The sequence below is a fragment of the Salvelinus namaycush genome, chromosome 1 (genome assembly GCF_016432855.1).
Source record: "Salvelinus namaycush isolate Seneca chromosome 1, SaNama_1.0, whole genome shotgun sequence".
Classification (NCBI taxonomy): domain Eukaryota; kingdom Metazoa; phylum Chordata; class Actinopteri; order Salmoniformes; family Salmonidae; genus Salvelinus; species Salvelinus namaycush.
The window spans coordinates 50427024-50448015 of record NC_052307.1 but is presented as its reverse complement, the minus strand read 5'-3'; the positions used below and the strand labels follow the sequence as shown (position 1 = coordinate 50448015).

General features: G+C 41.6%; 1 protein-coding gene across 1 annotated transcript in view; it reads right to left on the bottom strand.

Moving 5' to 3' along the window:
• Positions 1-20992, bottom strand: part of LOC120052026 (protein kinase C-binding protein NELL1-like) — a 536246-nt gene that overhangs the window by 34662 nt on the left and 480592 nt on the right. The window contains exon 16 of the mRNA XM_038998895.1: positions 15467-15562. Within this exon, the coding sequence (XP_038854823.1) occupies positions 15467-15562 (96 nt within the window). The remainder of the gene's footprint in view (positions 1-15466; positions 15563-20992) is intronic.

Sequence of the window (20992 nt, the reverse complement as noted above, 5' to 3'; positions counted from 1 at the left end):
GCTTGAAACCAGGTCTCTGTCTCCCCTCGTGTTCATTACATTGCCAGGGATGTAGTGCTGCTGTAATTTTTTTCAATTTGAGAATACACGGAGCTGTTAAAAATATTTGTGGAAAATGAATTCTGATAAATTCTAAATTATATTTAATTACAACAAAGATTCCATGAAAATGATAGAATGACAAACTGAATAAATATGTAGGCTATAGCAGCCTATAGGGAAATAGTGGGTTCTTCCTTGTCTTCCGTCTCTCTCTGGCAGTGGTGTGAATGATGAATAACTGTAGTTGTGTGTGCAGAGACTTGTCGGTCAGAGGCTTGACCACTTTGAGCGGGCCAAATCTGACATGAGAAACTGAGAAACACAGACAAACTATCAGGGGTTGCTAAAACGGCTGTCCTCAAAACAGTTTATGGACTTGGGGCTCATGTAGGCCTATGACACACTTGAACTCGCCCTACTAGTGCTAAGTTTACAGAAATGTACCACCTCTATTGCCCTGGTCTGCTCTGGTCATGCTGATCAAAACCCTTTTTTGTGCTGCCTAACCAATGCTGTGCTGTGTGGGCCTACAGTGGCAGTTCAGGAGGAGTCAAATTATTGTTTTGTTGTTAAGGCCTAGTCCAAAAAATGAAATATCTTTCGTGCAGACTAGCCTATGTTCTGTTTCAGAAAGAGAACAGGAAGATGAGGAGTACCGGAGGTCAACTTTGATAGCTTGCTACTACTGTACTGAACAAAAATATAAACACAACATGTAAAGTCTAGGTCCCATGTTCCATGAGCTGAAATAAAAGATCCCAGAAATGTTCCATACGCACAAAAAGCTTTTATTATTTCTCTGAAATGTTGTGCACAAATGTGTTACCATCCCTGTTAGTGAGCATTTCTCCTTTGTCAAAATTATCCCTCCACCTGACAGGTGTGGCATATCAAGAAGCTGATTAAACAGCATGATCATTACACAGGTGCACTTTGTTCTGGGGACAATACAAGGCCACTCTTAAATGTGCAGTTTTGTCACAGATGTCTCAAGTTTTGAGGGAGCATGCAACTGACATGCTGACTGCAGGAATGTCCACCAAAGCTGTAGCCAGATAATTTAATGTTAATTTCTCTACCACAAGCTGTCTCCAATTTCATTTCAGAGAATTTGGCAGTACGTCCAACCAGCCTCACAACCGCAAACCACATGTAACCATGCCAGCCTAGGACCTCCACATCCGGCTTCTTCACCTGCTGGATTGTCTGAAACTGAGCAGTATTTCTGTCTATTATAAAGCCCTTTTGTGGTAAAAAAAAACACTCATTCTGATTGGCTGTGCCTGGCTCCCCAGTGGGCGGGCCTGGCTCCCAGGCCCACCCATGGTTGTGACCCTGCTCAGTCATGTGAAATCCATAGATTAGGTCCTAATGAATTTATTTCAATTGACTGATTTCCTTATATGAACTGTAACTTTGAAATTGTTGCATGTCGCGTTTATATTTTTGTTCAGTATATCATTTATTTCAATAAAAACAATGTTTCTTGTCCATGATGTATTTATGAGTTATTGACCGAACAATGTGCCAGATTTGAGTAACTTACGTCGGTGGTGCTGAAATTTGAAGCAGCAATCGTGCCACAATCGGAAATGGACGGCTCATGATGCTGAAAGTAGGCAAATTTAAATTAGCATAATTAATTTCAACGTCTTCATTTTAATTCAACTTTAGTAAGAACAAGAGGGCTTGGTTGTGAAGAAAAATGCATGTCGTTTCTTTGACATTCAGTGGCTGAGCTACAACCTTCTATAGCCGAGGAGGGAAAAAAGGACTTTATTTGGGAAGTAATCTAATTCTGTCACTATCAATTGACTAAGCTATTCACTTTCTGTAAAATAGATGTTTAAACCCAGACAGCTTTTAAGGAAACACTTACTCTCATTGGGTTAAGGAAGAAGAGTAGCCAGCAGTTAAAGCTTACATTTTTTCTGTGTGAGTTGGTCTACTGTCCGTCATGGAAAGGTAGGCCTAACTTTTGAAAGTACCATGCACAGATTCCTAATCATGTCTCAGATTAAATTATTTTCAAACAGGGACAGTCTCGCTGCAAACAAGACACACTGATTTTTCATTACATAAATATACGAAGAACACGTAGGCATATCTCTGTCCATTCTTAGTCTGTAATTTTGGTAGTTTGTGTGTTATTAAAAAAGATTCTGCTAATATGTAAAATGGGCACTCAAATCATGCCCACCTGCTCCAGATTGTGATTGCGTAAACAACAGTAATTGTGTGCTGGCAGGGATGCAGGGTTGTGTTCCAAACGAAACAACTACAAGTGTTCTATTGCGTATATAACCAGCTAATAAAATATGATCTTACAGTGTTAGCCATTCACAAGGCAATTCAGAGAAACGGATGATCATTTTGGTGCGCAAAGAAACAAGTCATGAGCGCAAGTTTCTTAACAATTAACACATTCTGTTTAGAACAACCCAGGGTATGACAACATGTAATCTTGTAACTGTACATCAAACATAGTGATCATAAACATTGAAAATGTATATGAGTTTTATGAAATGGAGAGGTCAAGTACACATTTGGACTCACAAGTGTTTGGCTTGCTTGAATGACATCAAAGTTTTTCAAAATACATTGAGTCATCTTAATTTATAGCATCTCTCCAAAAAATGTAAATATGCAAAAGTTGCCCAATTAGCGGGAGGGAAATCTTAAGAACAAGTGTATCTTTAATTCTATGTAAAACATGTATCTTTCATCAAAGTTTATGATGAGTATTTATGTTATTTGACGTGGCTCTCTGCAATTTCTCCGGCTTTTTGGAGGCATTTCTGAACATGGCGCCAATGTAAATTGAGGTTTTTGGATATAAATATTAACTTTATCGAACAAAACATATATGTGTTGTGTAACATGAAGTCCTATGAGTGTCATCTGATTAAGATTTTCAAAGGTTAGTGATTCATTTTATCTCTATTTCTGCTTTTTGTGACTCCTGTCTTTGTCTTTGGCCGCAAAAATGACTGTGATTTTGCGGTGACCTAACAATCGTTTGTGGTGCTTTCGCTGAAAAGCCTATTTGAAATCGGACACTTTGGTGGGATTAACAAGATTACCTTTAAAATGGTATAAAATACATGCATGTTTGAGGAATTTTAATTATGAAATTTCTGTTTGAATTTGGCGCCCTGCACTTTCACTGGCTGTTGTCATATCGTCCTGTTAACGGGATTGCAGCCATAAGAAGTTGACTTTCCTAGTTAAATAAAGGTTACACTACGAGCATAACATTTCTACACCCTAATTGTACAATTGTAGTCTGGCCAAAACCCAAACAAAGATTCAGATTCAGTGAAAATAAAAATCTTATTGATTTATCAAGACCAGTCCCCATGCTTGTCTCAGAGCAGCGTGAAACGGTGCTATAATAGTTGTGGGCTATTGCTTCAAGTCCTATTGCTTCTAACTTCAATATGCTCTTTAAATAAATAAGACCAACACCACTTTAAACAGCACATTACTCAACACTAGTGAGACTCATGTCGCCTACGGTAGGCCTACAGTATATCGAAAAATATGTGCTCTCCGCCAATAATGACATAAAAAGCCACCTCATGGTTCTCCCGGTGACGGCCGGCACAGGTATTGAACCTTCATCTGTAGCAATACATTTTTCACTGCGGGTGCCCCCATCCACTCGGGGGCCCCCATCCACAAACTATCAAAATACAGAGAGGTGTTGGTAAAGATATTTGTCCTGCTAATAGCCGATAATAGTGAGTAACTCAGCATTATGTAGGTGCCGGCTATATGACTGTGCTATCAACTTGATAATATATAACGGTATATTGGAGGTTATTTTGTTTTCAAAAAAACAAAAGTGAGCGATTGTAATCTGAATTAAGGTCAAAATAATATTTGTAAAGGCCAAAACATTTATGTTTTTAGAGGGAGAGAAACGCTGGGCTAATTGTGAGCCGCCCATAAAGGCTAAAATATAGCCCTGCTAATAGCCATAATGGCGCCGTACAACGTGACCGTGTGTGTTTGAAAAAGTATTTCCCAGTAAGCAACAATTTGTTTACCCTCAGAAAACTTTGTGCCAATATTTCTATAATTCAGTGATATTTATTCCCATAGTAATTCATTATGGATCCATAACTAAATAAACATCGGCATTTTGAAAGAGTATTTTTATCATTATTTTATTAATGAAAGCATAACAATGCTGATGAAGAAATACAGTACTGTACAGTATATGCTTTTACATTTGGATAATAAAGCATTTTGAAGATATAAGTCACCTGCATTTGTTTATTAGGCTATAGCAGAACAGCATAACAGTCCGGACGGCCCTTGCTGTGCCTGGTGAGCAGTTGGTCAAGTTCTGTTGTCAGAAGAGGAATGGAAATGTCAGGGTGAACAGACGACGCGATGAACCAACCAGGTATGTTCAATCAATTAATTTTATAAGGTTCTTTTTACATCAGCCGATGTCACAAAGTGCTATACAGAAACCCAGCCTAAAACCCCAAAAAGCAAGCAATGCAGATGCTGACTCAACCTGTCGGCAGAGCTCACAGGTGTGCCTAGCATGGATTGTGACTCCATCTCATTCCTCGCCCTCTCCGCCTGTCTCTCCACCAATGCCGCCTGGCTCTGGACCAATGCATCAGCTGTCTCCCGCGTCTCTTTCCCCTACGATAATGTTTCTCTTTCTGCTGGTCTGGCTTCAATGACTCGATCTCGGTCTTCAAAGTTTGAATCTGATCCATGTGCACCTTCAGATGAGCAAAATGGTACCGCCCTGAGGCCCCATCAATTGCAGTGGCCTATGATAGAAACGGTAGATCAATTAAGAATTAAAAGTGACTCCAACACACAAATGCTGCGTACACATTAAGAATCTAGCAAAACTGCTTTCTTGGCAACCATGCGTTTTTTTCGGTGCGGGCCGCTGTCCAGCCCTTTGTCCACTAATCTCCACGGATGGTTGTCGGCATGTTTGTATGCTCTGCAAAAACACATTCACGTTTTTAGTACAAAATATTTTTTATTTGACCTTTATTTAATTATCAATTTTATAACACAGTATGCCTACACATTGATAGGCTATATATATTTCTTTTTTAAAGCAAATGCACTGAAACCAAAATACCTTTAGTTTTGGTGATCCTCTCAACTCTGGCTCATTTTCAAGTCCTCTCGTGGTTATGGTCCTAACCCTGGAATGCAGGCCTTCAGTAGCGCCATAGAAAGAAGCTGGCTTGATGAAAACGATGTCCATTTCGTCTGTTCTCTTTGGTCGCAATGTCATTTTTTTGCAGGTAGGGGGATGTTCACACCTACAGTAGCCGAGCTATAAAGAGTCTATTGTCCTGCAAATCGGGCTACAAGGGTTTGAAAACCTGTTTTCAAAATGCCACCAGCTGTCCATCACTACTGTAAATAAAAACACAGGATCTTGTTTACATTCTTTATTGTAACCACAATGTCACCAATAATTTGTATCTACCTTTCCAATTACTTTTAGAGTTTACAAATGTGTGCTTTACATTCAATTTTTCATTAAATACAGTTCGGATTTATGTATAACTTTTGAGTGACGCCTTTAGTGAGAGGTCTAATGCTTTAATATTTAATAATATCTGCCCTCCGAATTCATATGTAAGGGGCATTTTTCATGCCATTATTAGTTACATTGTTTTAGTTTGAACGTGCAGACTGGCACTAACAACAGCGGGAATGTTTCCCTAGTCAGCGCCATTATTAGTGCAATGCCCCTTAAAGTGTTGCTCTATGCTACCCATTGGGGCTGGGTGGGGGTCCACACCCCCTCCTCCCTTCCCCATAGACTAGGTTAGTCTTTTGTGCGCAGCTCTGCAGCTCATCCCATGCCCCCTGCCCTCGTGCCTTGAACCTTGCGCGCCCACCGTTGTTTCAGTGGATACAGCTGGAGAACTGCAAGGCAATCCCATTGTGCGCTACTCGGGAGCCATGACCAATATATACTGTCCTGCTAATAACAGGGTTAATAATATATCTGCAAGAATATCCAAGGGGCTTTTATATAATTCTAAATTAATAATCTTTATTTTATTTTAAATAACAATATTTTGTAGATGATTTCATTTTCAAATAACGTAAAATAAGCGAGAAAGGCCATTCTTGAACATAGGGTGAGAGATTGTTACTAATTTGTAAATAAAGCCAGTTTGTTATTTAGAATTATTTATTTATGTTTTTAGAGGGAGAGAAACAAAAAACCTACAGTTATCTTAAGGGTCTTCCAGTCAAGGCCGGCACAGGTATTGAATGTCACCTCACCCCGGCAACACAGCTTGCACTGCTATGCAGTGTCTTGGACCAATGCGCCATTCAGGCCCTGTACAACGTGATTGGTTGGGCGTGGGCTACAGTACTACAGTAAGAGCAAAATAATCCTGCACAATTATCAGTTTCTATTTAGGTTTATGTCACCCATTCATTGTCAGTTACAGACATGGTAGGACCCAAAAGCATAATCAGTGCTCTAACTCCCCCTTGCGTTACTCTGGCGCAATGAAGTAGTGACGTAGGGTACCGTACTAAACCACAAATTACCTCTAAATCCCGCAGCATAATCACAAAACTTTTAGTGGAGCAACCACTGTACAAGAAGCCTGAACCAGGCCTATTTCAGTCAACCTTTGAATGTGATGGTCAACAGTGTTGAAGGCCTTGGAAAGGTCTATAAGGCAGCACAATTATTTTTATGGTGTAAGAAATGTAACACATCTGAAACAGCCTAGCAGCTGATACGGTGCTATGTCCAGGTCTAAAACCAGACTGGTGCACATTAAGAATAGAGTGAGAGGTTAAAAAAGGTATTGGCTGAGAGTTGGCCAGGGATTATAAAACTTTGTAATGGCAAAATCATTTGGAAATTGGACGATAGTTATCTACAGCGCCTTCAGAAAGTATTCACACCCCTTGACTTTTTCCACATTTTGTTGCGTTGCAAATTGGGATTCAAATTGATTTAATTGTATTTTATTCTCATCAAACTACACAAAATAGTACTCTGTCAAAGTGCAAGATTTTTGTAGATTTGTTTTAGAATAATGCAAAACAAAACACTAATATACAGAATCTTGATTAGATAAGTATTCAACCCCTGAGTCAATACATGTTAGAATCACCTTTGGCAGTGATTTTTAACCTCTCTTGGGTAGGGGGCAGTATTTTCACCTCTGGATGAAAAGAGTGCCCAAAGTAAACTGCCTGTTACTCAGGCCCAGAAGCTAGGATATGCATATAATTGGTAGATTTGGATAGAAAACCCTCTAAAGTTTCTAAAACTTAAAATAATGTCTGTGAGTATAACAGAACTGATATGGCAGGCGAAAACCTGAGAAAAATCCATCCAGGAAGTGGAATTATTTTCATGCGGCTGTGTTTCAACTCAATGTCTATAGAGAATCCTATGGGTTAGGAATCCGATTGCAGTTCCTATGGCTTCCACTAGATGTCAACAGTCTTTAGACATAGTTTCAGGCTATGTCGACGAGTAAACAGCCATTTTGGTCAGAGGACAAAGGAACTTTGAGGAACCTGATTCGCGCCATTTGTTATTTTTCCTTTCTATTGAAAACGGTATTGTCCGGTTGAAATATTATTGATTATAAAGACAATAAACAACCTGAGGATTAATTATAAACATAAACATTGACAAACTTTACCGGTACTTTTAGTATGTATTCGTCTGTCTGCTGTGACCGCCTTGGAGCCATTGGATTACTGAACAAAACTGAGTTTTTGGGACATAAAGAGGGACTTTATCGAACATTTACTGTGTAACTGGGAGTCTTGTGAGTGCAACCATATGAAGATCAAAGGTAAGTGATTAATTTTATCGCTATTTCTGACTCCTCTACCTGGCTGGAAAATGCTTGTATGCTTTTGTGTGCTGGGCGCTGTTCTCAGATAATCGCATGGTATGCTTTCGCCGTAAAGCTTTTTGAAATCTCACACAGCGGCTGGATTAACAAGAAGTTAATATTTAAGCCGATGTATAACACTTGTATGTTTTATTAATTTGTATTATGAGTATTTCTGTTTTTGAATTTGGCGCTCTGCAATTTCACCGGATGTTGGACAGGTGGGACGCTAGCATCCCACATACCCTAGAGAGGTTTTAAGTAAGTCTCTAAGAGCTTTGAACACCAGGATTGTACAATATTTGCCCATTATTCTTATTTAAACTCGTCAAGCTCTATCAAGTTGGTTGTTGATCATTGCTAGACAGCCATTTAAGTCTTGCTATTGATTATCTAGACAATTTAAGTCAAAACCGTAACTAGGCCACTCAGGAACATTGTTGTCTTTGTAAGCAACTTGGTAAGAAAACCTTGAGTTTTAGGTTATTGTCCTGCTGAAAGGTGAATTTGTCACCCAGTGGCTGTTGGAAAGCAGACTGAACCAGGGTTTCCTCTAGGAACTTGCCTGTGCTTAGCTCTATTCTGTTTTTTTTCATCCTAAAAATAAATCCCTAGTCCCTGCCAATCATGCGCATATCCATAACATGATGCAGCCACAACCATGCTTGAAGATATGAAGAGTGGTGCTCAGTGATGAGTTGGATTTGCCCTAAACATAATGCTTTGTATTCAGGACAACGATTACATTTCTTAGCCAATGTTTTTGCAATATTACTTTAGTGCCTTATATCAAACATGATCCATGTTTTGGAATATTTTGATTCTGTAAAGACTACCTTCTTTTCACTCTGCCATTTAGGTTAGTATTGTGGAGTAACTACAATGTGAATGATCCATAATCAGTTTTCTCCTATCACATTCATTAAACTATAACTGTTTTAAAATCACCTCATTGTGAAATCCCTGAGCAGTTTACTTCCTCTCCGGCAACTGATTTAGGAAGGACGCCTGTATCTTTGTATTGACTGGGTGTATTGATACACCATCCAAAGCGTAATTAGTAACTTCACCATACTCAAAGGGATATTCAGTGTCTGCTTTTTAAATTTTTACAGAGTCCATGCAACTTATGACTTGGTCAGCAAATTTTTACTCCTAATCGTATTTAGTATTTAAAAATGTCTAAAAACAAAATTCAGATTTTCACACGCAAAATCTCAATTTAATATATTTCAAATTCAGGCTGTAACAAATTCAGGCTGTAACACATATATTTCAAATTCAGGCTGTAAATTTGGAAAAAGTAGGGGATTATACCAGAAAATATTGTCAAGTAAAACATATAGGTCAATGGCTCTACAATAATTAGGGCAGAGAGCTGCAGTAAGAACAGATCAATCTTTAGCAAAGCACTTAGGACATCAGACATTAAATGGTTGAAACGAAAAGTATGTATGAGTCTGCATCATTCTCTACAATATGTTCTGAGGTAACCTAATCCAAGGAACATATTTGCTGAAGCTTGTTGTTAGGTCTTGTAGAGATGTGACAGTGCTGTTGACCAACTCACTATTTGCGAAGACTTTGTCCATGTACTGCAAGCTGCCTGTCATCGAGTCACTTCCCCTGTCATGGATGATCCGGTAGGACAGTTAAAAGTGAACAGCAGCCAGCCGGTCACTGGTCTCAAAGGGGAAAACTGTTGAAGTCTCCGGTGAATTCATCGGCAGTGTTGATGCGTTTAAGTGTTCTGTGCTAGAGGAGCCTTCAGATCCATGTTTGCCAGGAGGGCTACTTGTGTTGTATCAGGCAGAGCTTGTGAACTATAATGTTCTGATGAAGAATGGGACAGAGCATGATATTAAACTCGCACCAAAAATAGTCATTGCAGATGTATGTGCAGTGGAATGGGTCAAAACTATCAATGGAAGAGAAACTGTACAAAATTGTCATGACGAATCCCCAGAGACAGTCATCTGTGTAGAACAGTCAACTTTTCAGTCGTCTGACTTTCACTTTGAATATTTGCCAGCTGCACCTTAATTCTGCGAACGTGTGATTAAGAGACTGATCGAAAGGTCCCAGATGCTTTCTCCAAGCAGGATTTTGATATAGGGCATATATCTGGAGGGAAACATAGGATCAAAGTGTCAACTGATGTGCCTTTCAAGCAGCGTACTCTTTGTGTGTCCCCAGACGATTTCAATGATCTGAAGCAGCACCTTTATGAGCTAATTGAAGCACACATAATTGAGGAATCTGATATCTCCTATGCTTCTCCCATTGTGCTTGTAAGGAAGAAGAATGATGCCTTAAGGATGGTTGTAGACTACTGAAAGTTGAATGTCTTGACTGAGGGGGAATAGAGGAGACCTTCAGCTTCTTGCTGCTTCCAAATGGTTCACTGTACTGGACTTGAAAAGCGGCAACTATCAGGTTGAGATGGAGGGCCATAAACCTAAAACAGCCTTTACCACTCTTTTTGGAAATTGGCAGTTCAAGGTGATGCTGCAGGGATTGACCAATGCACCTGCTACTTTTCAACGGACGATGGAGAAGGTGATGGGCAGGGATAAACCTGGATGAAGCCATTGCTTTCCTTGATGACCTCATAATCTTTTCTTAGACGCTTGAGGAGCATGTCATTTCTGAGAGGGGAATTGAGCCTGATGAAAACAAAGTGTCTGCATTCAAGACCTTTGACAGCTCTTTGGTCTTGGCCATAGTGGAGTTTGGAATGTGACTGATTGAGGTTGTGGACAGGTGTCTTTTATACTGATAACAAGTTCAAACAGGTGCCATTAATACAGGTAATGAGTGGAGGACAGAGGAGCCTCTTAAAGAAGAAGTTACAGGTCTGTGAGAGCCAGAAATCTTGCTTGTTTGTAGGTGACCAAATATATATTTTCCACTATAATTTGCAAATAAATTCATTAAAAATCCTACAATGTGATTTTCTGGATTTTTTTCCCTCATTTTGTCTGTCATAGTTGAAGTGTACCTATGATGGAAATTACGGTCCTCTCTCATCTTTTTAAGTGGGAGAACTTGCACAATTGGTGGCTGACTAAATACTTTTTTGCCCCACTGTATATATACACGGGACACGACAAGATGAGGACAAAGGACGTCTGACTGCTATGCCATCTTGGATAGATATGCTGTGTGATGAACTGAACAACAACATAAACCGAACAAGTTCCACAGAAATGGAATAATGTGTCCATGAACAAAAGGGGGAGTCAAAAGCAAAAGTAACAGTCAGTATCTGGTGTGGCCACCAGCTGCATTTAATACTGCAGTGCATCTCCTCCTCATGGACTGAACCAGATTTGCCAAATCTTGCTGTGAGGTGTTACCCCACTCTTCCACCACGGTACCTGCAAGTTCCTTAACTTTTCTGGGGGGAATGGCCCTAGCCCTCACCCTCCGATCCAACAGGTCCCAGACGTGCTCAATGGGATTGAGATCCGGGCTCTTCGATGGCCATGGCAGAACACTGACTTTCCTATCTTGCAGGAAATCACGCACAGAATGAGCAGTATAGCAGTATAGCTAGGCATTGTCATGCTGGAGGGTTATGTCAGGATGAGCCTGCAGGAAGGGTACCACATGAGGGAGGAGGATGTCTTCCCTGTAACGCACAGTGTTGAGATTGCCTGCAATGACAACAAGCTCAGTCTGATGATGCTGTGTCACACCACCCCGACCATGACGGACCCTCCACCGCCAAATCGAACCCGCTTCAGAGTACAGGCCTCGGTGTAACACTCATTCCCTCGACAATAAACGCGAATCCGACTATCACCCCTGGTGAGACAAACCGTGACTCATCAGTGAAGAGCACTTTTTGCCAGTCCTGTCTGGTCCAGTGATGGTGGGTTTGTGCCCATAGGCAACGTTGTTGGCGGTGATGTCTGGTGAGGACCTGCCTTACAACAGGCCTACGAGCACTCAGCCAGCCTCTCTCAGCCTATGGCGGACAGTCTGAGCAGTGATGGAGGGATTGTGCGTTCCTGGTGTAACTAGGGCAGTTGTTGTTTCAATCCTGTACCTGTCCCGCAGGTGTAATGTTCGGATGTACCGATCCTGTTTTTTATTTTATTTTACCTTTATTTAACTAGGCAAGTCAGTTAAGAACAAATTCTTATTTTCAATTCTTATTTTCACCTGTGCAGGTGTTGTTACACATGGTCTGCCACTGCGAGGACGATCATTCTTCACCAACTACGGAGTTGAGGAAACACGTGTGAACCTGAAATGTGATAACTGCAGTGGCCAAAACAAGAACAAGTTTGTGCTCTGGTATTGTGCCTGGCGGACCATGCACAAGCTCCACCCCAGTGTGGACCTTCACGTCCTGATCAGAGGCCACACCAAGTTTGCCCCCGACTGGTGCTTCGGCTTCATCAAGCAGCGCTACAGAAAGACCAGAGTGAACACTTTGTCCGAGATTGCTGGTGTTGTGAAGGACACCACTGTGACAGCGGTCAACATCACACAGCTGGTTGGACTGGAGGATGGTGCAGTGCTGGTGGAAAGCTATGTCTGGCAACAACACCTCCATACTTCAGACCTTTGCCACAGATCAAGCAGTACCAGCACTTCAGGAGAATATCATGTTCATTGTCTTGTATGAGGTTATTCTTCTTATCTAAAGTTAGGAGGTGAATTGATGTTGTGTAAGGTTGTAAGGTCTTACATTTTTTTTGTTATTTCCTGTTTTACAGCTTCGATGCTCTTGAACCTGGTGTTGTTGTCGCCAAGGAGCTTTCGGACTCAGTCAGGACCAGGTTTCAGCTGCTGCTCAACGCTGACACCCTTCCTCCCAAATATGGTCTGCTGTACAAGCAGCGCATGGACTGAACCCGGCTAGACAACCATATCTATTTGAGAAGATCAGGGAGTTTTGCGACAAAGAGGCTATGGACATCACATTTCCTGCACCAAAGTCAAGGGCAGGACATAAACAGGCTCTCCGAATATAGATTATCTTGTTCATGCATGGTTCGGACGAACCAGTTCATCGCTGGGGGAGAGTTCCCAGTCATCAGCACTATCTGCATTGGCACTATTCAAATGACTCTCTCCTAACACACACGCCATACATTGCTGCCACTATTTTTTTTTTTTTATCATGCTGCTCAGCCACTTTACCTCTGATTGTATGAATATAACTACCTCATCTATCACCAGTATCACTGATATCGTTATTGAAATTGTTCTTGTACATACTGTATATTATTTTGTTCTTTCTCTACTGGCATTGACACTTGTTCTTTTTTTCTTTATATTGACACTATTTATTTTTGATATTGCTACTATGCAAGTAACCATTTCGCTGTACCGTTTACACCTTCTCTAGAGACCCATCCACTTAGCAAATACAGCATTTCTTTCACATGACCCATCAATTTAGATACGTGTGTCTGGGTAAGCGGCATCTAATATTTTTATCTGGACACTTTCTGTTCACCTGGAATTGTTCCTTATTGTGGGCTACTACTTTTACCACTTTTAGTCTTAATCTTTTCTACACTACTCACTGTTTACCACATGACCTCACATGTTAATCCTTAAAGAGATGGCTGGGGCTGGCTGGCTGTGTATGAACAATGCTGAATGTGTGTAGACAAAGAAGAGCTCTCCAGTAGGTGTACCAAAAAATTCAAGGGCCATTTTCTCAAAAGTAGGGTTACAAGTTTATCAACTTTCATAGCAGAATTACTTTCCCATTGTTCCTCAAATGCAGTGTATGATATACCATGTTGTAGCTCTGTGTCTTTGGATTTTATCCAATGTAAATAAACACAATTTCAAATTTTGACTCAATCAAGGCGGTTGGTCAAAAATGGTCAGTCATCCAAACAATGTCATAAATCATGATTGAGTCGTCACGCTGTGCTCCCACACCAGCCAGTCACGAGTATCACCTTCTCTCATTCTTCCACTACATGACTGCCGTGAGAGTGATATGCACAGTATCGAACTGCAGCCCCCCAAACGATTCATTCTCAAGTTTGCGTTTGTTGAGCAGAGGCTGGGTATGTTTGGGTTCTACAAAGCTGTGTCCATCATAACATTCAATATTCAATTAATTGCATTCATTCTTGCACCATGCGATCAATCGTCAGTTCTAAACATGTCTTTTTCTTCTCTATTCTGCCTGCAGCATGATCTACTATGTTCCCTTGCGCACATAATACGCAGTTGCTGGTCGGAGCACATCTCCAGAGCCACTGAGCTGGAGGAGCACGTAGTAATCCTGCTGTAGAATTTATTTCGGCCAGCAGGTGAAACGAACGAATAAAGTGAACGAGTCGCTCTGAAAAATGAATCATGAATCATGACTCTTGAGTCAGTAAAAAGAGTCGCTCAAAAATGACGGCACTGAATGCAGGTTGCAGGTGATTAAAAGTTCAAATTGTTGGATATCCTCACTCCAACATGAATTACACATCACTTTGCAAGCCAGCATAATGTGACTTGCAGGCTTGATGTGGCTTGTTCAAGACCACTTTGCTAGGGTGTAACTAGGCCCTTAAAGAAAGGCCTTTTGTTATACACTGAGTGTAAAAAACATTAGGAACACATTTCCATGACATACTGACCAGGTGAATCCATGATCCCTTATTGATGTCATTTGTTAAATCCAATCAGTGTAGATGAAGGAGAGGAGACAGGTTAAAGAAGGATTTTTAAGCCTTTAGACAATTGAGATGGATTGTGTATGTGTGCCATTCAGAGGGTGAATGGGCAAGACAAACGATTTAAGTGCCTTTGAAATGGGTATGGTAGTAGGTGCCAGGCGCACAGTTTGGTATGTCAAGAACAGCACCGCCCTATGGGACTCCTGATCACGGCCGGTTGTGATACGGCCCGGGATCAAACCAGGGTCTGTAGTGACGCCACTAGCACTGAGATGCAGTGCCTTAGACCGCTGTGCCACTCGGGAAGCAATGGAGTCAACATGAGCCAGCATCCCTGAGGAATGCTTTCGACACCTTGTAGAGTCCATGTCCCAACAAATTGAGGCTGTTCTGATGGCAAAAGGGGGTGCAACTCAATATTAGGAAGGCGTTCCTAATGTTTTGTAAACTGTGTATGTAATGTAATGCATTGTCATATAGAGTTTAAAGATAACAATCACTTTGAAAACCATACAAAAACTATGTCTCTGTTGCTAACAAATGGTAACTACAATTCACTATAAATGCAAGTCACTCTGGGAAATATGCAAATAAGTTCGACCCAATTCTTAAGTTGAATTCCATGTTCACTCAACCTAAAATTCAAAAGTTGAGTGAACATACAATTCAACTTGAGAATATATGTAGGTTCAGCTATATGGCCACATGTTGAGCAAACTCACAAACCTATTGCAGCTGGTTGCCTAACACTTACAGTTGTACGTTGAATCAAAGTCAATGCTATTTTGTTGAGCAAACTCACAATCCTATTGCAGCTGGTTGCCATACAATTGTATGTTCAATCAACATATATATATATATTTTTACATTGTGCTACTACAGTCATACCTGTCTCACAGTGGAGTCCCGTAAAGCCCGAGGGGCAGACGCAGGTGTTGGGCGACACACAGGTACCTCCGCTCCTACACCCCTCCTCACAGAATGCTGGAGAGAAAGAGAGAGAGAAAGTAGAGAGAGAGATAGAGAAAGAAGCAGGGAGAGCGAGAGAGAGAGAGAGAGAAGCACCAGCATCAGGCTACTGAAAGACAGGCTGGCTTTGTTAGAGGAATGAGTTACTGAGCTAAAGGAGCAGCATCCCAGACACAGAGCTTCTACAGGACCAGATCAACCAGTGCAGGACTCAACTGAAGAACTCTGTCCAGGAGTTGAGAGAGAGCCTTACCACAGCGCTTGAGAAGGTAAAAGCCACCATGAGGAGAGAGCTAGTGCAGGTAAAGGAGGAGATGGCAAAGGAGTTGTCTGTCAGTAAGAGGGGGCTGCAGCACAGAGCACAGACTACAGAGACTCCTGGAGAGAAGCTGCAGCCCCTCACCACCCCCCATACCGACCGCCCTTTACCCACACCCCCAGTCAGCAAGGAGGCTCACATGGGGACACTTACTACAGAGAGAAGCTCTCTAACCCCCCGTGACACACCCCTCCTTGTACACAGGCCCTGTGTACTCCAGCCCCACACCGTAAACCCACTACTCTGGTAAAACCCACTGAGGTGGCCATCCTCATTGACTCAAATGGGACAATCATCCAAGAGGATAAACTCTTCCCCCACTACAAAGTGTCCAAAATATGGTGCCCAGAAACGCAGGATGACTTTGGCACACCAGGCCACACTATTATTCACACCGGCACAAACAACCTGCGAGAGGAGCAGGAGAGAGTAGGCAGCTTGGTCAACAGAGTAGCAGAGAGGGCCTCTGAGTAGTTCCAACTCCCACATCACCATCTCCTCTGCTGCCCGGCAAAGATTTTCATCACCCTACCATTCAAAAAGTCAATGTTGACATCACCAGAGGGTGTGGCTTACTCACGCACGTGCAAGTTCCTCACCACCCAACAATCACCCCAGAGCACCTCCACAACCACTCCCACCTGAGGAAGCAGACAGTAGGGATGTTTGCCATGTCTCTAAAGGACGTAGCACTTGGTAGACCACACCCCATACCGCACTAGACAGAGGACCACCCAGAGACCCCTACCAGACCAATGCACCACCAAGGAGCCCCAGGCCCACTCAACGCCCCACCAGACCCAGAGCACCCCACAGGCCCCACCCACCACCGGAGCATCACCACCTCCATCGGCGCAGCCAGACTGGAGCAGGCCCAGCCTACTACCCCACACCAGACCAGAGAGGCAGCCCACGGCCCAGACCTGGCCCCCCTCCCCTCCACAGGGCCCAACAGCAGGACCAGCGCAGCTACACGGAGGCCCTCAGAGGACAGGAGAACTCTGTAGGATTGAGTGAGATTAAACAGCTCCTCCAATACATCTGCACTAAACGCACGCACACAGTTATTGTACTAAAAGTTGACTTGCTCAATGAATATTATTTTTTAAACAATGGATAACAGCAAACATTTGTTCTATCTCACTCTTAGCAACTTAGTAGTTAGTAGTTACTGTATTTCTGCTATTCCTTCTTTTTGCAACATGAAAATCACTATCAGTTAACATGTGGAACATTCAGGGCATAAACTCAACCTTTGGACTGGAGTTTAAAAAACTATTTAAAGATGTTGAATTAATCATTCCGTGGGAGACATGGTGTAAGGCAGACATTGTCACTCACTGTTCCACAGGCTACAGAGAGGTAATTGTGCCGTTACAGAAACACAGCTCTGTCAATAGAAGCAGAGACTCTGGAGTGTTGATCATTTGGTACAAATCCGAACTACAAAATCGAATTGATCCCCTCAAAATTGGTAAATATCACATTTGGTTAAAACTTTAAAATGAAATGTAGTTGTAATATGTGTTCCATTGCGCAATATATATCCCCCTCAGAATCCCCATATTACTCAGAGGAGATATTCCCCACCCTTGTGGAAGAGACATGCCATTTCCAGGCCCAGGGAAATATGCTCATCTGTCATGACACAAATGCGCGCACAGGAACACTATCTGTCCTAACGACCACACGAGGGAACAGCTTTATTACAGGCCATACTGTTTCTAACTGTCTTAATCTTCCCCATAGAAACAACAGTGAAAGCACCATCAACAAGAACGGAAGGGATCTGTTGCAGCTCTGTCGAAGCAGTAAAAAATAACAATATATTCAGGCTAACGGCAAAAGAAGCACAACTGCAATTGATAAAACTTTTTTTTTTAAAGACCACAGAAGACAACTGGTTTGATGCAGATTGTAAAATTATGAGGAAAAAACTTAGAACACTATCAAACCAAAAGCACAGAGACCCAAATAATGGTGAATTACGCCTTAATTACTGTTAAGCTTTAACTCTATAAACGTACAGTCAGAAACAAAAAAGCACAGTACAACAGCAAGCAGCTGACACTAATTGAGAAGACCATAAACACAAACAACTTCTGGTCAAATTTGAAAAATAATGAAATAATCGAAACTAGAGGAATTAGCAATACAAAATGGTGACATATGAACAGCCCATACAGTGGGGCAAAAAAGTATTTAGTCAGCCACCAATTGTGCAAGTTCTCCCACTTAAAAAGATGAGAGAGGCCTGTAATTTTCATCATAGGTACACTTCAACTATGACAGACAAAATGAGAAAAAAACATCCAGAAAATCACATTGTAGGATTTTGAATGAATTTATTTGCACATTATGGTGGAAAATAAGTATTTGGTCACCTACAAACAAGCAAGATTTCTGGCTCTCACAGACCTGTAACTTCTTCTTTAAGAGGCTCCTCTGTCCTCCACTCGTTACCTGTATTAATGGCACCTGTTTGAACTTGTTATCAGTATAAAAGACACCTGTCCACAACCTCAAACAGTCACACTCCAAACTCCACTATGGCCAAGACCAAAGAGCTGTCAAAGGACACCAGAAACAAAATTGTAGACCTGCACCAGGCTGGGAAGACTGAATCTGCAATAGGTAAGCAGCTTGGTTTGAAGAAATCAACTGTGGGAGCAATGATTAGGAAATGGAAGACATACAAGACCACTGATAATCTCCCTCGATCTGGGGCTCCACGCAAGATCTCACCCCGTGGGGTCAAAATGATCACAAGAACGGTGAGCAAAAATCCCAGAACCACACGGGGGGACCTAGTGAATGACCTGCAGAGAGCTGGGACCAAAGTAACAAAGCCTACCATCAGTAACACACTACGCCGCCAGGGACTCAAATCCTGCAGTGCCAGACGTGTCCCCCTGCTTAAGCCAGTACATGTCCAGGCCCGTCTGAAGTTTGCTCGAGAGCATTTGGATGATCCAGAAGAAGATTGGGAGAATGTCATATGGTCAGATGAAACCAAAATAGAACTTTTTGGTAAAAACTCAACTCGTCGTGTTTGGAGGACAAAGAATGCTGAGTTGCATCCAAAGAACACCATACCTACTGTGAAGCATGGGGGTGGAAACATCATGCTTTGGGGCTGTTTTTCTGCAAAGGGACCAGGACGACTGATCCGTGTAAAGGAAAGAATGAATGGGGCCATGTATCGTGAGATTTTGAGTGAAAACCTCCTTCCATCAGCAAGGGCATTGAAGATGAAACGTGGCTGGGTCTTTCAGCATGACAATGATCCCAAACACACCGCCCGGGCAACGAAGGAGTGGCTTCGTAAGAAGCATTTCAAGGTCCTGGAGTGGCCTAGCCAGTCTCCAGATCTCAACCCCATAGAACATCTTTGGAGGGAGTTGAAAGTCCGTGTTGCCCAGCAACAGCCCCAAAACATCACTGCTCTAGAGGAGATCTGCATGGAGGAATGGGCCAAAATACCAGCAACAGTGTGTGAAAACCTTGTGAAGACTTACAGAAAACGTTTGACCTCTGTCATTGCCAACAAAAGGTATATAACAAAGTATTGCGATAAGCTTTTGTTATTGACCAAATACTTATTTTCCACCATAATTTGCAAATAAATTCATTAAAAATCCTACAATGTGATTTTCTGGATTTTTATTTCTCATTTTGTCTGTCATAGTTGAAGTGTACCTAAATACTTTTTTGCCCCACTGTATTACAACACCGTTCAAACTGATGCAAACGCAGAACAATGCCAAATTCATGAGAGATTGAATGGTTTACAAAAAGCTATAAAGGACAGTCAAAATCCATTGGACTCCCCAATTACGGACCTGATGGCATCCTAAATGAGATGCTCAAATTCACTAGTGCAAAATTTCAATTGGCTATATTAAAACAGTTTAATTTGATCCTGAGTGTAGGTTATTTCCCTGATATCTGGAATCAAGTACTCATAACCCCAAACTTTAAGAACAGAGACAAATTTGACCCTAACAATTACAGAGGCATTTGTGTGAACAGTAACCTGGGAAAGGTTTTCTGTAATATTATAAATGTAAGAGTTCTAAACGTCCTTAATCTTGGGTAAAAACCAAATTGGATTTATACCAAAACATCCCACGACTGATCATATTTACACCCTACACACCCTGATAGATAAACATATCCACCAAAATGTACGCTTGCTTTATCGACTTCCAAAAACCATTTGATTCTATTTGGCATACAGGACTGTTCTACAAAGTTATTGAAAGTGGTGTAGGTGGTAAAACATATGACAATTAAATCAATGTACTCTTCAATATTTACATCAACGAATTGGCCACTTTTCGAGAAAAATCCTCAGCCCCTGGTGTTAGTCTCCACAATTCAGAGGTTAAATGCCTGTTCTTCGCAGATGACCTGTTCCTGCTGTCACCCACAGCACATGGCCTACAGCAGTTCCTGGACCTGGTAGAGCAGGTCTGGGTACTGGCAGTAAACCCGCAAAAGACAAAAATAATGATTTTCCAGAGAAGGTCCAGACCAAAGTTCTCAATTGCTACAAAATACATAGAGTACTGCACACACTACAATTACTTAGGTTTAAAAATAAGCTCAACTGGACATTAATGAGGCAGTGAATGAACTGAGAGAGAAAGCATGTAGGGCATTCTACGCCATTAAAAAACAAATTGAAATGATAATACCTATTCAAATTTGGCTAAAACGAATTGAATGTGTCATTGAACCAATTGCAACTTATGGTAGCGAGATGTGGGGTCCACTTGCAAAACAAGATGTCACACAATGGGGCAAACACCCAATTGAAACCCTGCATGCAGAATTCTATAAGATTATGCTACAGGAGACCTACAAACAATGCATGCAGGGCAGAATTAGGCCAATATCCACTTATAATAAAAACTCAATAAAGAGCAATTAAGTTTTGGAGAAATCTCAAATACAGTGACCCCCTCTCATATCATTACCAAGCCCTGCAATTCCAAGAGCTGAGCAAAGAAAAGAGTCCCCTCATCCAGCTGGTCCTGGGGCTGAGTTCACAAACCTGTTCTATTAACACACTGAAGCCTCAGGACCAGAACATCCAATCAATCAGAGCTAGATTGTCACGA